This window comes from Macrotis lagotis, chromosome 1 (assembly GCF_037893015.1).
Source record: "Macrotis lagotis isolate mMagLag1 chromosome 1, bilby.v1.9.chrom.fasta, whole genome shotgun sequence".
Lineage (NCBI taxonomy): Eukaryota > Metazoa > Chordata > Mammalia > Peramelemorphia > Peramelidae > Macrotis > Macrotis lagotis.
This window is the reverse complement of record NC_133658.1, coordinates 311,996,063-312,013,929: the sequence shown is the minus strand read 5'-3', so window position 1 is coordinate 312,013,929 and position 17,867 is coordinate 311,996,063. Positions and strand designations below refer to the sequence as shown.

The following is a 17,867-nucleotide window of genomic DNA, read 5'->3' as shown; positions in this document are numbered from 1 at the left end:
ATTATTAAGGGTCATAAACTATAATGGATTCTTTACATAATTTTCTAGAATCCAATAGTAGTAATTCATCTTGCAAAAACATTCCTCCAAAAGGTTCATATTTAAAAGTTATCTCTGGAATATTCACTTAACACAAGCCCAGAGGCAGCAGAGAGATATATAGACACATATAGATATATGACAGAGAGATATAGAGTCAGAAGACCTGGATTCAAATTTCTTTTCTGCAAGACGCAAGCCTAGTCTTTCAATGTCCCTGAACCTCAGTTTCCTCAAATATAAAATGAATACTGAACTAGATGACCCAAAAGGTCTTTTTCCAGCTCTAAATCTAGATAGAAAGAGATAAATTCAACAACATCTTAACTAGCAAAATGTAAAGATTTTGTCATACTCATTAGTTCCTTCTATATCAGCTATTAAAAATTGCAATATTGGGGGTGGCTAGGTGGCTCAGTGGATAGAGCACCGGCCCTGGAATCAGGAGTACCTGAGTTCAAATCCGGCCTCAGACACTTAATAATTACCTAGCTGTGTGGCCTTGGGCAAGCCACTTAACCCCATTGCCTAGCAAAAACCTAAAAAAAAAAAAATTGCAATATTAATCTAAATTGGGAGTTATTGGGGAGGAGAAGACGAGGAAGTATATTTCATATATTACTAAGACTCCTTTAAAGTAATGAAAATGAAAGAAAACAAATTGGAATCTTTCTCAAATGAAATTTTAAAAATTTAGTTAAGAAAATAAGATAGAAAATTAACATTACCTGAATGATACACTCCATGAGATATTCCTGAGCCAAGGCATCCCTGCAATTCACAACTTGTTCCAAGATACCAGTCAAAACAATCTAATATACAAAATAAGGGAAAAGATGACTACTTATTTTTTAAAAGTCTTCAGGATTTTGAAGTCCCAAATCATCCCCCCAAATATTACATAAACCGCAAAACTGGCTAAGTAAACAGAAATTTATTTTAATCAACACTTCATATCTTGACTGGATTTTAAAACTTAGAATATGCCCTGAAAACCTCAACATACTATAAATGTGACTACTATATATTTATTTTTTAAATTCCCCCCACCTACATGCAAAATTAAATTTCAACATTTACTTCCAAAACCTTGAGTTCCAAATTATCTCCTTTCCTCCCAGTCCACTCCCCCCCACCACAGAGAAAGAAAGTTACTTGGTGTAGGTTAAAAATGTGTAGCCATGAAAAACATTATTACAATAGTCATGTTATAAAGTAAACAAAACTCCCCACGCACATACACAAAGCTCAAGAAAAATAAAGTGAGAAAAAAAAATATGCTGCAGTTTGTATTCAGACACCATCTGCTCTGTCTTTGGGATGGAAAGCATTCTTTATCATCAGTTTATCAAAGAAATCGATTCAAAATTTTTTCTCCCACTGCTAGCAAATTTCTCACATAGAAAATTGCTATTGCTAGCTTTTCATTCTATTTACCCTCACTCCAATTTATTCCATTTTCTCTCTCTCCTTTCACCCTGTGACCAGCTAATATTTATACAAACTAAAACGACTAAGAATCTGCATGAAAATGCTATTTTATGTAGCCATTAGAAACCATTAAAAATCAATTTTATATTAAGTTGAAAATACTTGTTCAGAAAGATGAAATTTTGCAGTTTCATATGAAATAACTAGAAAATTAGTAAACAATAACAAATAACCTGTTTGTACCGCTCCACATTTACACCTTCCAACTGACTGAGGCGGACCAAATTTGTTCCCACTAGAATTCTAAGTTCCTGTCTTTCCCGTTCTCGTTTTTCTCTATCCCGGCTATGTCCTTGATGCTGCATTCGCACCCAAAGTTTGTTCATTTCTGCAAAGTTTAGTAGTACAAAATCCATAGAATCACTGATGTCTCCAGTTGTTTCTTCACTGAAATAAAACAAACATTTGGAATATTTATATTTGAATAGTATCTAAAAATAGACCCCACCTCTCTTCTTGCTCACCTTTTCTTCCTCTATTTAGATGCAAACTATGGCCAGCAATTATAAATCCTGGTTTTAAAATCATTTGCCTCTCTTTTATTTCAAGGGAAGAAAATGCAGAGGTAATCTAGGCATTCAAGAGATGATTTCCTTGTCCCCCTTTTTCCCTATCCCAAAGTGGTTTTTGCTGATGGATACCACTTTAATCTAGTAAACCAATACCCATCACAGACTAGGTAAATTTTTATGTAAATCTGTTCCCTCAGAGCAAGACACTAAAGCTCTTTGAAGAAAGAGACAGTTTCCTACACTTGGTAACCCCACCATGGTGCTTAAAAACAGTCCTTTGTACGGCTACTTGCTGATGAAATGACTAAAATGCTATAGAACTAAATGTCAGATACATGGTCAGTCCTAACTTTTTACTCTAAAAAAGAAAATCAATTGAATTTCCACAAAAAAAGTCACTAATCACAACAGAATGGACATGAGAGGAAAACTAATTCACTGATGTAGTTCATTCTTAACTGTCTACTTCATTCATATATTATAATCCCCACAGAGAAACTTGGCCATGGTTTCAAGGACAGTGGCCCATCCAACTGGGTTAAAGTAATTCCACCCTAGGGGCGGCTAGGTGGCAGTGGATAGAGCACCAGCCTTGGAGTCAGGAGAACCTGAGTTCAAATCTGGCCTCAGATATTTAATTACCTAGCCGCGTGGCCTTGGGCAAGCCATTTAACCCCATTGCCTTGAAAACTCTAAAAAAAAAAAAAAAAAAAATAGCACTCCTGATAATGATGACTTTCATCTATGTATGACAATAATCATTAAAGCACTTTTGTTTCTGAGGTAATCATACCATTTTTGAAGTAATTATACCATTTATTTAGCAATCATACAAAATAAAGTTAAAGAATATTACAGGAATGCTCATATGAAAAGTAAACATTAAAATAGCTATGTCCATGATTCAAACACAATTATTATTATCTCTTACTCTGTGGGCTCTCCTTCATCTGGCAAAATGTTTCTGGTACACTGAAGAAGGTAATTTCGAAGAAATAGACCTCTTAAGGGATGCTGTACACCACGACACATCTCTACCAAATCTTTCAAAATATCTTTTCTGGATTGAGGAAATGACTTTACGTAAACAACTCCCACTGTAATAAGCAGATAGCTAGAAGAAATGAGAACAAATTTGATTAAAAATGACAATAAATAAAAATATTTCCACTGAGATAAGTAAACATAAGAACCAGAAAAAATTCTAAAAGACAGATCTAGAAAGAAGAAATGCAATTAAGTCATTTAATAAAACCTCTGGTCTCAAAGGTCTAATTTTATGGTAGCTACAAACATGTCCTTCACTACAATGAGATAGTAATCTGAATTTAAAAAATACAATCTGTAAGGTTTTATTGGGGTTTTGCTTGGTTTTTTTTTTTTAGGTTTTTGCAAGACAATGGGGTTCAATGGGGTTAAGTGGCTTGCCCAAGGCCACACGGTTAGGTAATTATTAGGCGTCTGAGGCCAGATTTGAACTAAGGTACTCCTGATTCCAGGGCTGGTGCTCTATCCACTGTGCTACCTAGTCACCCCAATCTGTAAGGTTTTAGGAAAAAAATTATCGGTAACCCAAACAAAAGCCACTAAATAAATTCTTCATGTTTTGGGGTTTTTTTTATTTCAATTTTATTCAATTAACATTTATTAAGTGCCCATTATGATGTTTAAGACACTGACAGTTCTTGTTCTCCAGGTATTTACAATCTACTGAGAGGACACCATATGTACAAAGATAAGAAATACAAGATGCTTTAGGTGGGAAGAAAGAACTGACTACTCAGGGGATTGATTTAGAAAAGTCTTCAGAAATGATACATGACCTAAAACTTGAAGGAAGCTATGTATTATAAGAAGTCTGATAAGGAAGGAATACACTGTAGGTTTTGGGAGATTGTGAAAAAAAAATCATAGCAAGAAAATGGAGTGCTAAGTTCAGGGAACACCTATTAGTCTTGTTTAGCAAAAATGAAGAGGACATACACAGGATCACTACAAAATAAGTCTAAGGTAGATAGGGAGCACCTGAAGATTCTTGAGTACAGAAATGGCATGGTCAAACATCTATAAGAAGAATACTAATTTAGCAGCTGTGTGGAGAGTGGATTTAGGGGAAGAGATGTAGTTTGGTGCAGAAAGTCCAATTAAGAGACTCTACTTGCAAAAGACAGGTGATAAGGGTATATACTAGTAGCAGCAATGTGGAGAAGAGGAGAAAAATGTAAGAGATGTCAATGTAGAAACAATGAGATTGCGGAGAGGGTGATGAAGGGATGAGCCAAAGAAGACTGAGGTTTTGAACACAGATGACTAGAAAATATGATATATGCACATCAGAAAGAGTGAAATATAGAAGTGGGATAGTTGGGGGGGAGTAAGATTGGGAGAAAAATTGTGAAACTCAAAACTCAAATAAAATCTTTAAAAAATAAAAAAGTGGGATAGTTTAGAGGATTCACAGGATCATAGAGTTAGAGCTGGGACCTTAGAGACCATCTAGTCCTCATTTTACAGATGAGGAAACTAAGACTCAGAAAGATGAGTTGATTTGCCCAAGGTGACAGTATTGAAAGTATCAGTGACTTAAAAATCCAATATTTTGCATTATAACTAAGCTGGAACAACAGGTATTAACTACCAAAGTACTTTTTTGAACAAATATTTTGAACAAATATTAATTGCCATTAATAAAACTAACAGTACTGATATAACATGAAAATGAAGTGTACTGAATGTGTCCTATTTAACATTAACACTTTTTTTCAGCCCTGAGAAACAAACATAAATATCCTAGTTTAAAGGGAATCTACTTAAACTGTGACCTAAAAAAACAACTAAATTAAAAAAATGGAAACCACAAAAAGAATATTGAGCTAAAATGATAAAGAAAGTGATAGGGGGCAGTGAGGTGGCACAGTTGATAGAGCACCAGTGCCCTTGAGTCAGAAGGACCCGAGTTCAAATCCAGCCTGACATAATTACCTAGCTGTGTAACCTTGAGCACTTAACCCCATTTTCTTGCAAAAAAACAAAGAAAATGATATATGTAGAAAATATTAGTCATGTTTCTAAATAAGGGAACAAGCAATATCTTGACATTATATTTCTTAACACACATAACTGTTTTAAATTATTCTTCAAATAAAATAAAACGAAATGAAAGTTAATAACTCTGAAAACTTGGAACTAAAAAAAAACCCTAAAGTTAACCTTGTAGCAAATATGGTCAAGGATTCTATTTAGGTACAGGAAGAAATAAGAAAGAAACCCATAATATTAAAACTGACAATGTGATCATTTAAAAAGAAATGTTACATGGGAGTAAGAGAAAGGAGAGGTGGAATAGGTTAAGATATTTCATATAATAAGATTGTTTTTATTACAATGAGCTATTGCAATGATATGGAAGGGAGAAAGGCAAGAGGGAATGAGGGAACCTTTGCTCTCATCAGAGGTGGCTAGGAAACAGCATATATACTCAATGGGGCATAGACATCTAGAGTAAGAAGAGAGAAGGGGAACGGGGGAAGGGGGGGATGTGAGTGATGGAAGAGAGTGTGGACTGCTGGGGAGAGTAGTCAGATATAACACATTTTCTTTTTTACTTCTTGCAAGGGGCTGAGATTGGATGGCCTGTCCTGGACCACAGGGCTGGGTGGCTGCTAGGTCTAAGGGGTGGTATGTGGGTTGGGGACCTCTTGGTCCCAGGGCCAGTGATCCGTCTGCTGTGCCACTCAGTGAAAGAAGAGAGAAAATATAGTATATGGTAGTGGGGAAGTTATGAATGGAGGGAGTTGTAATCAGCAATGGCAACAGTGGAAAAATATGGAAGTAGCTTTTGTGATGGACTTATCATAAAGAATGTCATACACTCGAGACAGAGCTAGAGGTGTTGAAACACAGACTGAAGCACATTTATTATTATTATTATTATCATTATCATTATCATCATCATCATCATCATCATCATCATCATCATCATCATTATTATTATTATTATTATTATTTGGGGTGTGCAGGGCAAATGGGGTTAGGTGGCTTGCCCGGGGCCGCACAGCTGGGTGATTGTTGGGTGTCTGGGGCCAGATTTGGGCTCGGGTACTGGCTCCAGGGCCAATGCTCCTGCCACTGTGCCACCTGGTTGCCCCTACTATTATTTTTTTTAATTTTAATTGTTTTCTCTTTCCTTTACTTTATTATTGCTCATGAAGGTCTATATTTTTTGGGGGGAAGGGGTTATTATGTTTACTCTTAAACAAGAATATTTTAGTAATGTATAAAAAAATCATTTGTACAAAATAAAGATAAATTTTAAAAATGGAAAAAAGGAATATTACAGTGAAATGTTGTAGGTGGATGAAAATATCATTTATAACATTTAAACTTTGGTATCTTTTTTACTTACAGTCTTGGGATAATATTTCCAGCATACTGTACAAGTTCATAGAGATCTGCTACTTTCCTTCCTTTGGCAAATTCATCTGTCAAGTAGACCTCCAAATAATGCAGTTCATCAGAAATAGCCATATCTTTCAATTTATGATTAAGGACTGCAAAGAAACTTAGTCCAGTCTAAGCATTACTTTGTAGTAAACTTGTTATCATTCAACTTTGGAGGATGAGATTTTCAGTATAATGTTCCAAATTAGTAGCCAAAGAACATATCAAAACGAAGATACTCTTACTTTTACAAGACTTTCCTTACTTAAAAGCAAGTTAGCAAACACTAAAGGTGTTTGGCCTGCCTGCTAAAATGAAGCCAAACAGTTAAAAAAAAAAAAGATAGGTAGCTACAGTGTATTACTATTAGGTGAGCAAGACTATCGAGTTGTATAATAAGTTTCATTTAAACATAGATCAAAATCTCAGAATTTGAGAGTGAGAAGAGAGAGAGATAAGAAACAACTTATTGGGTTCCAAAATTTAAAGCCCTCAGTTTAAGAGAGCTCCGTTCCCTTTATAGTAAATCTGAAATGTATAAGATTAACATTAAACTACTCTTGAGAGGACTACAAGTATAAAAACAGTTAACATAAGACCAAGTTTTTCTTGTCTCCATTTAGCATATCTTCATTGATAGACACTGGAAACATAATGAAAAGTAATGTCAACAAAAGATAGTCATCTTAAAAGGGAAGTGTGGTCCTACATATTTATCCAACAAGTTTTCAAAAGATACAAAGTTCATAGTAACTCTTTGGTGATAACATAGACGTTCGAAGTTCACCAAGCATGTTAGAGGCATGTTTCAAAGCATCCATAAGTTTGTTTTTGTCCTGAATAAAAAAAAACACAAGAAAAAGAACTGATAAGAATTTTTAATTCTTATGAATACGATTTTATTACAAAGATTTCCAAGTTTTTACACGATATTATTTTTAAAGTAAATACTATCTGAAAACAAAAACTCAGAAAATTTTTTAAAGTTCCTGCTATGTGCTAAGCCCTACAATAGAAAGAAAGGTTTTACCATTTTCCATAGATGTGTGTATAAATACATATACAAACATATCTACACATATGCATATACATATATATATATATTAAATAAATAGGAGCTATATGGAAATAATTGTGAATTAATGAAAATTAGCATCTTTGGGTCAGAAAAATACCAAGAAATTCATATTTTTTTTGCCTATAACCAAGGGAATTGGCAAATGTATTCCTTTGAATAAAACACATAAGAATGATCCTATCATAAAATTAAATTAAGAAAATTTCATTCAAGTATTTATTTCACAACTACCAAGTGCAAAGTATAATGTTATTTCATTTTTTGAAGGGTAAGTGATTTTCCTTCAAAACTGTCTGAACTACATTTTTGATGGATACAAAAAACTAGAAATAAGGTGCCAAATGTCCGTGGGACTAGCTGGTACATAAATGTAATGGAATTGTGTCCTAAGAAGCAACAAGTATGAAGAATTCAGAGAAACAGAGTAATACTTGAATAAACTAATGCAGAGCAAATAAAGCAGATTTCAAATAACTTTAAAAATATAAATAAAAATAACACAAAGGGCAGCTAAGCTCAAATTTTACATATAGACCAAACCTGGTTCCAGAATACAAATGATAAAAAATACGCCTCCTCTATGAGGAGAGGAACAAAAGGGAAAGATTAAGGTTATAGTAAGATTAAAGAGAAGATTAAATATGGCATAACATACAAATATGGTCATAGTACTATTTGGCTTGACTAGGTTATTTTTCTTTAACACAAGGGAAGATGGAAGGAAAATATATTGGGAAATGTACAAAAGAAAATAAAAACATCAATAAAACTTTAAAATAAAAAAAATGAAATAAATAATACCTCATACCTATCAGATTGTGGGAGGATTGAGACATCAATGCATTGCTGTAGAGTTGTGAACTGATCCAACCATTCTGGAAAGCAAAATTGAACTATATCCAAAGAGCAATAAAACTGATCATACCCTTTGATCCAGCAATACCAATACCAGGCCTATTTCCAGAAGAAATCATAAAAAATGGAAAAAGTTCCACATGTTCCAAAATATTTATAGCAGTTCTTTTTGTAGTGGCAAAAAAAACTGGAAATTGAGGGGATATTGGAATAGCTGAACAAGTTATGGAATATGAATGTTATGGAGTACTATTGTTCTATAAGAAACCATGAATGGTCGGACTCTAGAGGAACTGATGGTGAGAGAAGGGAGCAGAACCAAGAGAACATTGTACACATTAACAACATTGTGAGTTGATCACCCTTGTTGGATGCAGATCCTCTCAGCAGTTCAGAAAGCTAGGATATTACTCTAGGAGAATGGGTTATGGATAATGCTATTCCCATACAGAGGAAGAAAAACAAAACAAAAACAAAAAACCTACAAAACCTGAATGAACACTACATTCACTTTTTAAAAATTTCTCTTATGTATTTCTTTCCCTGCTCACTGTTTTTTTCTTTTTCCTTTAATCCTAATTTCTCATACAGAAAATGACTAATCTGTAAACATGTTAAACACAAATGTGTACTTACAATATTCATCCAAATGTTCACCACTGAGGGGAGAGGGGTGAAAAGGGAAGGTGGAAGGAAATTATGTAACGTAAAAAAAATATGCATATACATGTGAATGAATACTGAAAAACTTTCATAACATGTAACTGGAAAAATAAAATAAAATATCAATTGGAAAAAAATTTTTAAAAAGACAAGTGAACAACAAAAAAAGAAACATTATGTTTGTTTTTCAATTTATAGTTCCCTGTTGACTCTACTTATTGCTTTTACTTCCTCACTACTGACTCTCCAACCCCCTCATAATTTAGTTTCTATATATCACAATTCAAATGAAGACATCTTTTACCAATATTACTAACGACCTCTTAGTCATTAGTTAAACTAAAATGATCTTCACTCTTAACCTTTCTACATTTGTTTATTACTAATGATCACACTCCTCCATCTTTATGTCCTCTTCTCTCCTGACTTCTAATATTCTCTCCTGGTTCTTTTTCTTTCTCTGACTTTCTCTTGCCTCCTTTGTTGGCTCATCTTCTCCCAGACCTATAAAAAAGGGGTGTTAAATTTTAGTGCTGAATTCTTAATTTTCTATTCTTTCCTTCCTTTCCTTGATTAACTCTTTCATAATAATACTTTCAACACTCTCATTTATCTCATTCAATGCTCACAACACCACTGTGAAGTAAACACTATTATTATTCCCAATTTACAGATGAGGAAAACTAAGGTTGACAGAAATTAAATGACTTGCCCAGGGTTAGTTACATAGCTAATAAATGTCTAAAAGCAGGTAAACCAACTGGAAGGAAAACAGCAGAAGGAAAAAAGGTTTCCAAATGTAGTAAATGAATTCAGACATCTATGGATACTATAAAATAAAGGAAAATTATTTAATATCTAATGAAAAAGAGGACTCTGGATTTTGGGCAGAGCATGGAACAACAACAGACTGTTTCTAAGTTGTTTTAAAAAGAGGTAAGAAATGTGAGAACAGAATTTTTGGCCTGCACAGCAGAAACTATCAGAATAGGACTAGAATCCAGGGAGCCAAATCTCATTAAGGAAACAATGGAGAAGACAATTAATTGGGAATGTAAATACATGGAATTTAAGGACAATCTGGTAGAAAAGAAGCAAAATGCAGCAACAAAAAAAAAAAAGGCAGCTCTCCATGCAAGCAAAACATACTGAGACAGGATGTGTAGAGACAACATTAGAACACAAGTCAAAAAAAAAATCTAACACCATAATGCAAGAAATATTTGGGGAAAAAAAATAACCCAAAGTATCAATCAAAGGAATACACAGGTCTCTGCCAGACAAAAAGTTCAAAGCTGCAAATTTCAAGACATTAATGGTAAAGCTTAATTCCACTAAGGAACAAGAAGAAAAACAACAAATTCTGCAAGTGACCAGGAAAAGATCTGCAAATATAAAGGAAAGAAATTTCCAATCATATAATCTGCACCTGCCAGAAAACACAGGAGGGCATGGAATAAAGCAATGGAGCTCAAGATGCAGCCCATTGTGACCTACCTTGCAAATCTGAACTTAACCATAAATGAAAAAAGATGGATAGTGAATAATAAATGGCCATGCAAAGCATTATTAGAAAGAAAACCTGATCTAAAGTAAGTATTTGTTTCTCAAAGACTCCAAAGGACAGAAATCTATGAAAGGTAAATGAATACAGACAGCAGCAAAGAATGACAACAATAAAACAATGGCTCAATAAAGAGTAAAAGCAGAAGTCAAATAGAAGTGACGTTGGATAAACAGGTTTAAAATATAAGGGGCTAAAGATAACATTATACACATTAACTACAACACTGTTAGATGATCAACTATGATGGATGTAGCTCCTCTCATCAGTTCAGGGATCAAGGGCAATCCAGAGAGACCTGTTAAGAAAAATGCCATCCACACACACAGACAAAAATCTATGGACTTTGTATGAAGAACAAATAATATACCCATGGGTTTTTGGGGGGGTTTTGTAAGGTAAATGGGGTTAAGTGGCTTTGCCCAAGGCCACACAGCTAGGTAATTATTAAATGTTTGAGACCAGATTTGAACCCAGGTACTCCTGACTCCAGGGCCGGTGCTTTATCCACTGCGCCACCTAGCCATCCCTATACCCATGTTTTTAAACTTCTTTTATGTTTTTCCATTCTTTCTCATGATTTTTCCCCCCAGTTCTAATTTCTCTTTCACAACTAATATGGAATTACAATAAACATGACTGTACTTTTACAACTTTTCCCAGATTGTTTGAGGCCATGGGGAGGGGAAGGAAGGAAAAATAGTAGAAAAAGGTGGAACCCATAAACTTGTAAATGGATGAATGCTGAAAAGTATCTTTCCATTTATTTAATTGGAAAAAAAATCAAATAAAATTACAGTAAAAATTTTTTTTAAAAAAGAAATATTATGGACTTAAATCAATCAATACTGTTGGGTTTCTTTGGGATGGGGGGAGCTTGAAACTAAATTACAAAATTGGGAGAGTACATAAAGAGGGAAGAAGATGAAGGAAAATGAGATGTAGCCTAATCAAGTCAAAGGCTACCAATGAAGGTAAAAGAACACCTCTTATCTCTCAGGAAGAAAGACAACAGAAGATAGGTGAGGAGGAAAAGGGAAGGATTAAAAAAGGGTGAAAAAAGGGGAAAACCTTGTTTCAATAGTGAAAAAAGATAATGATGAATGTTCAAGAGATTTTCTATAGAGATAGGAACCATACAATTAGGTATTATCTATAGGGATTTGATCCTTAGACCACGCATCCTACTTCAGATGAAGGAAAATCAGAGCTTTTTGGCAAGAGTGGGAGAACATGGACCCAGGAAAAAAGATTTTGAAGTAAATGGAGGGAAAATGAACAAAGCAAAGAGTAAAGATCTAAATGCAAAGTACAAAAAAAAAAAAAAGGCCAGGGCCAAGGAGCAAGTTCTACAAGGCAATAGCAGGAAGAATATAAAATAAATACCCCAAAAGTTTTAAATCATGAAGAATGTAAATAATAAAGGATTATTACTTAATACCAAAGGATAAAAGTCAAGACTAGACAGAAAGAGAAGATAAATAATGAAGGAGAATGAATGAAAGAAATCTTTTCTAGATTTAGTAACATTATATAGGTGATACTAAAAAGATCTTTCTTCTGGAGCAAAGGAGGGGAGAAATAATCAACTCCCTTTCACACTTCAATCTATAATGGATATGTGACACCTCACTGCCGTGGGTATTCTTTCCACTGTGCAGATCACAATCCATATAAGCTATTTTATCCTGTGTAATTCTTGTCTACATTCTCCCATAGATACCACAGGGAAAAAAAATCTACCCAAAATACTGAAAAGCCTTCCTATATATCACCTCATATTTCATTGATAATGTCCAAAATGAGATTATCCTTGTTATGTCTCCCTAGGTATAATTTGTTCTCCTTTTCAATTTATACATTTCTTGGAAAAACTCCTTAATGCCATTTAGTATCACAGATCTAAGAGCTAAAAGAGTCCTCTAGTCTGATCTTTTCATTTTACAGATGAGGAAATGAAGACCAGGAAGGCTGTGACTTACCCAAGGTTGCACAGGAGCAGTAACTAGTTGAAGTTAGAATATGAACCATGTCCCTCTGACTCCAGTCACTATTTTATTAAACCAACACTTCTTGCAATTAACAATTTTAACATCAAAAAAAAAAAAAAACTCCAAGAAAAAATGCATTAAACACACATAAAGGGGGGAGGAGGGGAAGAGCAGGGAAAACATTTAGCTTTCAGAGTCATCAAGAATTTGAAATCAAATGACTCTATACCTTCTATAGAGAATATCATTTCTAGTCAACTCTTTAGCTATGAAAATAAATACTGGTATAAACATGCAATATACTATACCTATATAACTTTGGAAATTCAGGTAAACTTCCTGGGTTTAATCTTCCTCATTTATAAAAGATGATTTTTATCCGACTGGATCAGGGCTGTCCAACTTTACTTTTAAAAGTTTTATTAAAACTCTAGACAATATATTTTGATTTGCCATTTTAGTGAGAGTTTTGCAGCTTTGTTTACTAAAGCATTTAGTAAACCCACAAGGGGCTGCATAGAATCACACTGTCTGCTGCATGTGACCCAAGTATTTTAGACAGCCCTGGACTAGATCATCTAAGGTCTCTTCTTATTCTAAATCTATGATCCCTTTCCCAAGCAACTTTTGCAAAAAAAAGATGCTTAAACTACAACTGAGGGAAGAATAAAAATACTCTTTACACATTAATGTATTCAACAACAACAATCACACTACACAATTCATAAACAGCTAAAACACTTCATATTAGGAAAAATAAATTAGTACCTGAAATTTAAAATATGCTGTATTAATTTTTAAAGACCAACACAATGTGAAGAATCACACACTACTAAAAGATATAAATATGTTATGTATATCACATAACCCTTTTTCTACACCTATTTGCCTAATTTATACTGTATCCATTTGCCTTTAGAAACTTTACCAACAACTGTTTCAAGCTGTAAGTTTCTAGAAGACAGTGGCAATTTAAATTGTCTACATAGTGTTTTGAAAGAGAGCATTTAATATACAAACTTTCTTTGGTTCCTGCCTTTTGGCAAAGAGGGGATGAATTAGAGGTATGAAAAGTAATTTGACATTTTTCTTCCTAGATTGGCCAATGTGTCAAATCATCTTGCTTAACTACTCTTATTAATTACATGGGAAGAAAGGGATGAGAAGGTAGATAAAGGTGCAAAAGAAATAAACTATCAATTAAAAAAATTAAAAATATAGCAATGTTGTTACCTCATTATTGAATATACACTCATAAAAACCATGACTACATAGATTAAAATATAATCCTTTATTATATGTCAAAAGGTTTATTAATAACTAAATTCATAACAAAATTTATTTTAAAAAACCATCATTTTTTTAAGGACCCAAAGATAAGATTCCCTTGAAACAATATTGTGACAAGCATTATACCTATCATAACTGAGTTACAAGAGTTTCTCCAACATCATTCTTACCAGGCATCGCTTCATCTGGAATGACTGAACCTTCACAGCCTGAATAGCTTCATCAAGGAGCTTTTCCTGCTCATCCTGTGGTGACTGCTGTGTTGTAGGCTGAAAAAAAGAAAACAAAATTTTACCACCACTCTTTCCCTGCCAAACATATGTCATTACAATTTTTAGCCATAGCACCTTTTCCCTCTAAGGTCCAAACTATCAGAATCAATCACCTCTGCTTTTTTTGCTTAAAACCCCTGAACAGAAAGTTATGCCCATATTCACACAGAAGGCTAATGATCTAAGGTTGCTAAGAGAGAATAGTCACATCTACAATAAATGCTTTTGCTTCTGGAGCTAACTCCACATCCCTACAGCAGATTGCTCTCAAAGAAGCATGTACTGCTGGCTGTAAGATGCTTTCATTCTGCCAACATATTATGAATCACCATGGGCACTATCATTCTATTAATACAATTCCTTCCTCAGGTGCTGTCCAGGATAAATTGCAGAGATTATCATTTCCTCATTCCAGGGATCCAATAACTATATTGTGAAAATATTGTCCCTTTCCTTAAGCAATACATAAAGAATGGTAGAGAAATATTAGGGAAACAAGATTTTTAAATATTATATAATTTAGTTCAATTGATACCATGACTATAATATTAAGCCACTGTTGACAATTTAAAAACTGCAATTACTTTTAATAACTAACACTAGAAGCCTTTCTCCATTATCATTTAAATTTGACAGAAATAATAGCTTTAATGAAAAGAACACTGGATTATGGTTCAGATTCTTGACTCTAACACTTACAAGTAAACTAATAACCAAGTCATGGCTTCTCTGATCCTCAATTTCCTAATCTGGAAAACAAATAAAAACAATGCTCATGCTATTTATCACCAGAACTGCTCTGTCCAAATCACCTAGTAAACATGAAGGTGCTGTAGAAATTAAAATAATGCATTTTCTAAAGCCTGAATAATAAAGAACTATAATACTGAAAAATTAACTACAGGCAGATAATTTGTTTATTCAATAATGTGATATGATTTAAAGGACCCTGAATTTGAACTTAAAGGTCCTTTATTACAATCTCAGCTGTGCTACTTCCCTGGATTGCTCTAGGCAAGTTACCACCTCCCAACCTCAGTTTCCTCATCTAAAATTAATTTTTAAAAATATTTTAAATAAATGTTTTAAAACATTTTCAACAGCAGTGCTTTTTATACAAATTCAAAGTAAACTAGAGAATAATAGCTCATGAATGAACATAAAAATGGATTAGCTAAGATTACCAAATCAATCAGTTCTAAGGATACACAATCTAAATCCAATTTAGCACTAGATTCTGGTTTTCTCAAAAATGTCATGTTTATCAAAATGGTCTAAAAAATATCCATTGGTATTATCATTTTTCCAAATGGTTTTAGTAGGTCTTATGCCAGCTCATATTTATTCCTTAAGAAAAATATTAGCAAGTTAAATTGTCAATTTAAAATTGTAACCTTCCAGTTTGGAAGCTGCTCACAACTGTGATTTTTAAAACAAATAACAGTAAAATTTCATAACAATTATTGTCATACAAAAGTATAAAAATGTTTAACATCTCCCAAGAGGTCAAACAAAAGCAGTGTTTACTTGTCAGGTACATGACAGGCTAAATGACTTATGAGGTTCCTTTCAACTCTGATCCACTAAAGGAAACAATTTTCTCTCATACTAATTTTGAGGAGAAAGAATATAACATAACAATGTTCAGTAAGACCAGAAATTCAACTCCATTTCATTTTCTGACAATCCCTAGAAAATGGCTTTTTGTTACCCTAAGATATGCACAAAATCAATGAAAGTAAAATTTCTTTACCCTACTTAAAGAGGCCATCATGCTATTAAAATCCTAATACAATGTAAAGATAGCTTTAAGGGAAAAGGATAATAGCAGTGTTAAAGCTTTCAGTGTTATAAGATTCTTTACACATCACCACATAAACAAGATATGCTACCTTAACTATAGTAACTGAGATGAAACAAAGGAAAAGACCTGTAAGCATTTTACTGTATTTCATTTTAGTGACATTCCATTTCTCACCCACTTGACTGTTACTGGATGGATAGATTACTGGGTCAATTTCTTCAATAACCCTGGTCTTCACTGAAGAAGCTCTGTACAGCAAGGCGCGATATAATAAACACAATGCCATTCACAAACAAAAGCATCTGGAGGACTGAATCCCTATTCCATTGGATGTGAGGCAGAACACCCTCCACAATCCTGTCAAAAACATTAGCTAGCATGTCTCCCAGTTTGTCTCATTTGATGCTCAAAGGATCAGTGGCCACATATATGTCAAGAAATAATTTTATCCTGTACATTACAGAAAACTAACTAAAGAAAATGAGGGATGTCTTTTGCTCTATCCTACAAATCAATTGCCTTAAAAAAGAATCATGTGGAATTTTCTTTTCTCTACACCACTCAAATCTATCACAAACTAAGTAGTATAGAATATAGATAACTACTTATTAATTAAAGTTATTGAATAGAAAAAAGTGAGGTTTTGGGGGCGGCTAGGTGGTTCAGAGGACAGAACACCAGCCCTGGAGTCAGGAGAACCTGAATTCAAATCTGACCTCAGATACTTAATAATTACCTAGCTGTGTGACCTTTGGTAAGTCACTTAACCCCGTTGCCTTGTAAAAAAAAAAAAACTAAAAAAAGTATACTTATATGAATATTGGTTTAGACCACAAAACTACATCACCTAGGGAACACTACATAACAAAAATCATGTTATCTTTAAGAATTTTTAAAAATCTCTTTCGTACCTAACCACCACCCAGTGAAAAATACATGAAACTTCTCAGTAAAGAAACAGTAAATGAGAATCAAAGGAAAGTTAATAGATCATTTTCACAAAAATTATGAACCTTCTGTCCAATACAAAATCCAATAAACATTTTTTCAACTTTCCTCAAATGCTGCTCTCTATCCAAAGCTCTCCCAGAAATGCCAATATCTAATTAATTTGAAAAGGTACAAAATAAAGTCTTCAGTAAATATCACAGGATTAATAGTGACACAGAAAAATCATGAAATTGATACTAGAGGGGAAAAAAACCTAAAATAGCAGTCATACAGAATTGACAATGCAAGAAAATGTTTCTTACACTTTGTCCTACAAAAAAGATTATAATTTCCCAAGTACCTCTTATCATTCCTTAAACATATTCTTAGTCCTCTGCTTCTAAGTTTCTCCAGCTATTTCTTTCACCACTCTAAGCATCTTAATTAAACATAAAATTAAATTAAATAAAAATGTTACATGCTACTTTCTAAAACAAACTAATTCCTTCTAAAAGGGTTACAAAGGGAAGTTAGTGCTGAGCTTATATAAGTTCTAAGGAGATTCCTGAGACATACTGAGGTTATTTAAGTTATAACCAAGGCAATTTGTGATGACATTAAGTTCTCTCAACAAAAGTTCTTCTGGATGAAACTGGTTTTCCTCTATTTAGAAATTTTAGATATAAAGAATAAGTTTCTCTGAAATATTTTAATAATAGTAATATTATAATACAATTTTAATTCAGATATCATAGATGCACATTTTCTGATGAATTCCCCATAACTTAGTTCTCAACAAAATGGGTTTGACACAGAAAATAAATCACAAAAAATATTTATGCTGATAAGAACCTTACAGAACATCCATTCCAATCTCAAGTGATAGATGAGAAGACTGAGAAACAAAAAGAGACTCCTCCAAAGTCACATTGCTGGTT

General features: G+C 33.5%; 1 protein-coding gene across 2 annotated transcripts in view; it reads right to left on the bottom strand.

Moving 5' to 3' along the window:
- Nucleotides 1–17,867, bottom strand: part of VPS35 (VPS35 retromer complex component) — a 36,393-nt gene that overhangs the window by 16,205 nt on the left and 2,321 nt on the right. The window contains exons 1-7 of one of the 2 annotated variants that reach the window (XM_074211431.1): nt 14,094–14,172; nt 8,369–8,435; nt 7,222–7,318; nt 6,448–6,571; nt 2,974–3,156; nt 1,704–1,917; nt 768–851 (exon numbers count right to left, since the gene is read on the bottom strand). In XM_074211431.1, the coding sequence (XP_074067532.1) occupies nt 768–851; nt 1,704–1,917; nt 2,974–3,156; nt 6,448–6,571; nt 7,222–7,303 (687 nt within the window). In that variant the 5' untranslated portion in view covers nt 7,304–7,318; nt 8,369–8,435; nt 14,094–14,172. Of the gene's footprint in view, nt 1–767; nt 852–1,703; nt 1,918–2,973; nt 3,157–6,447; nt 6,572–7,221; nt 7,319–8,368; nt 8,436–14,093; nt 14,193–17,867 lie in introns of those variants that run through there. The other variant, XM_074211430.1, reaches the window with a different exon arrangement.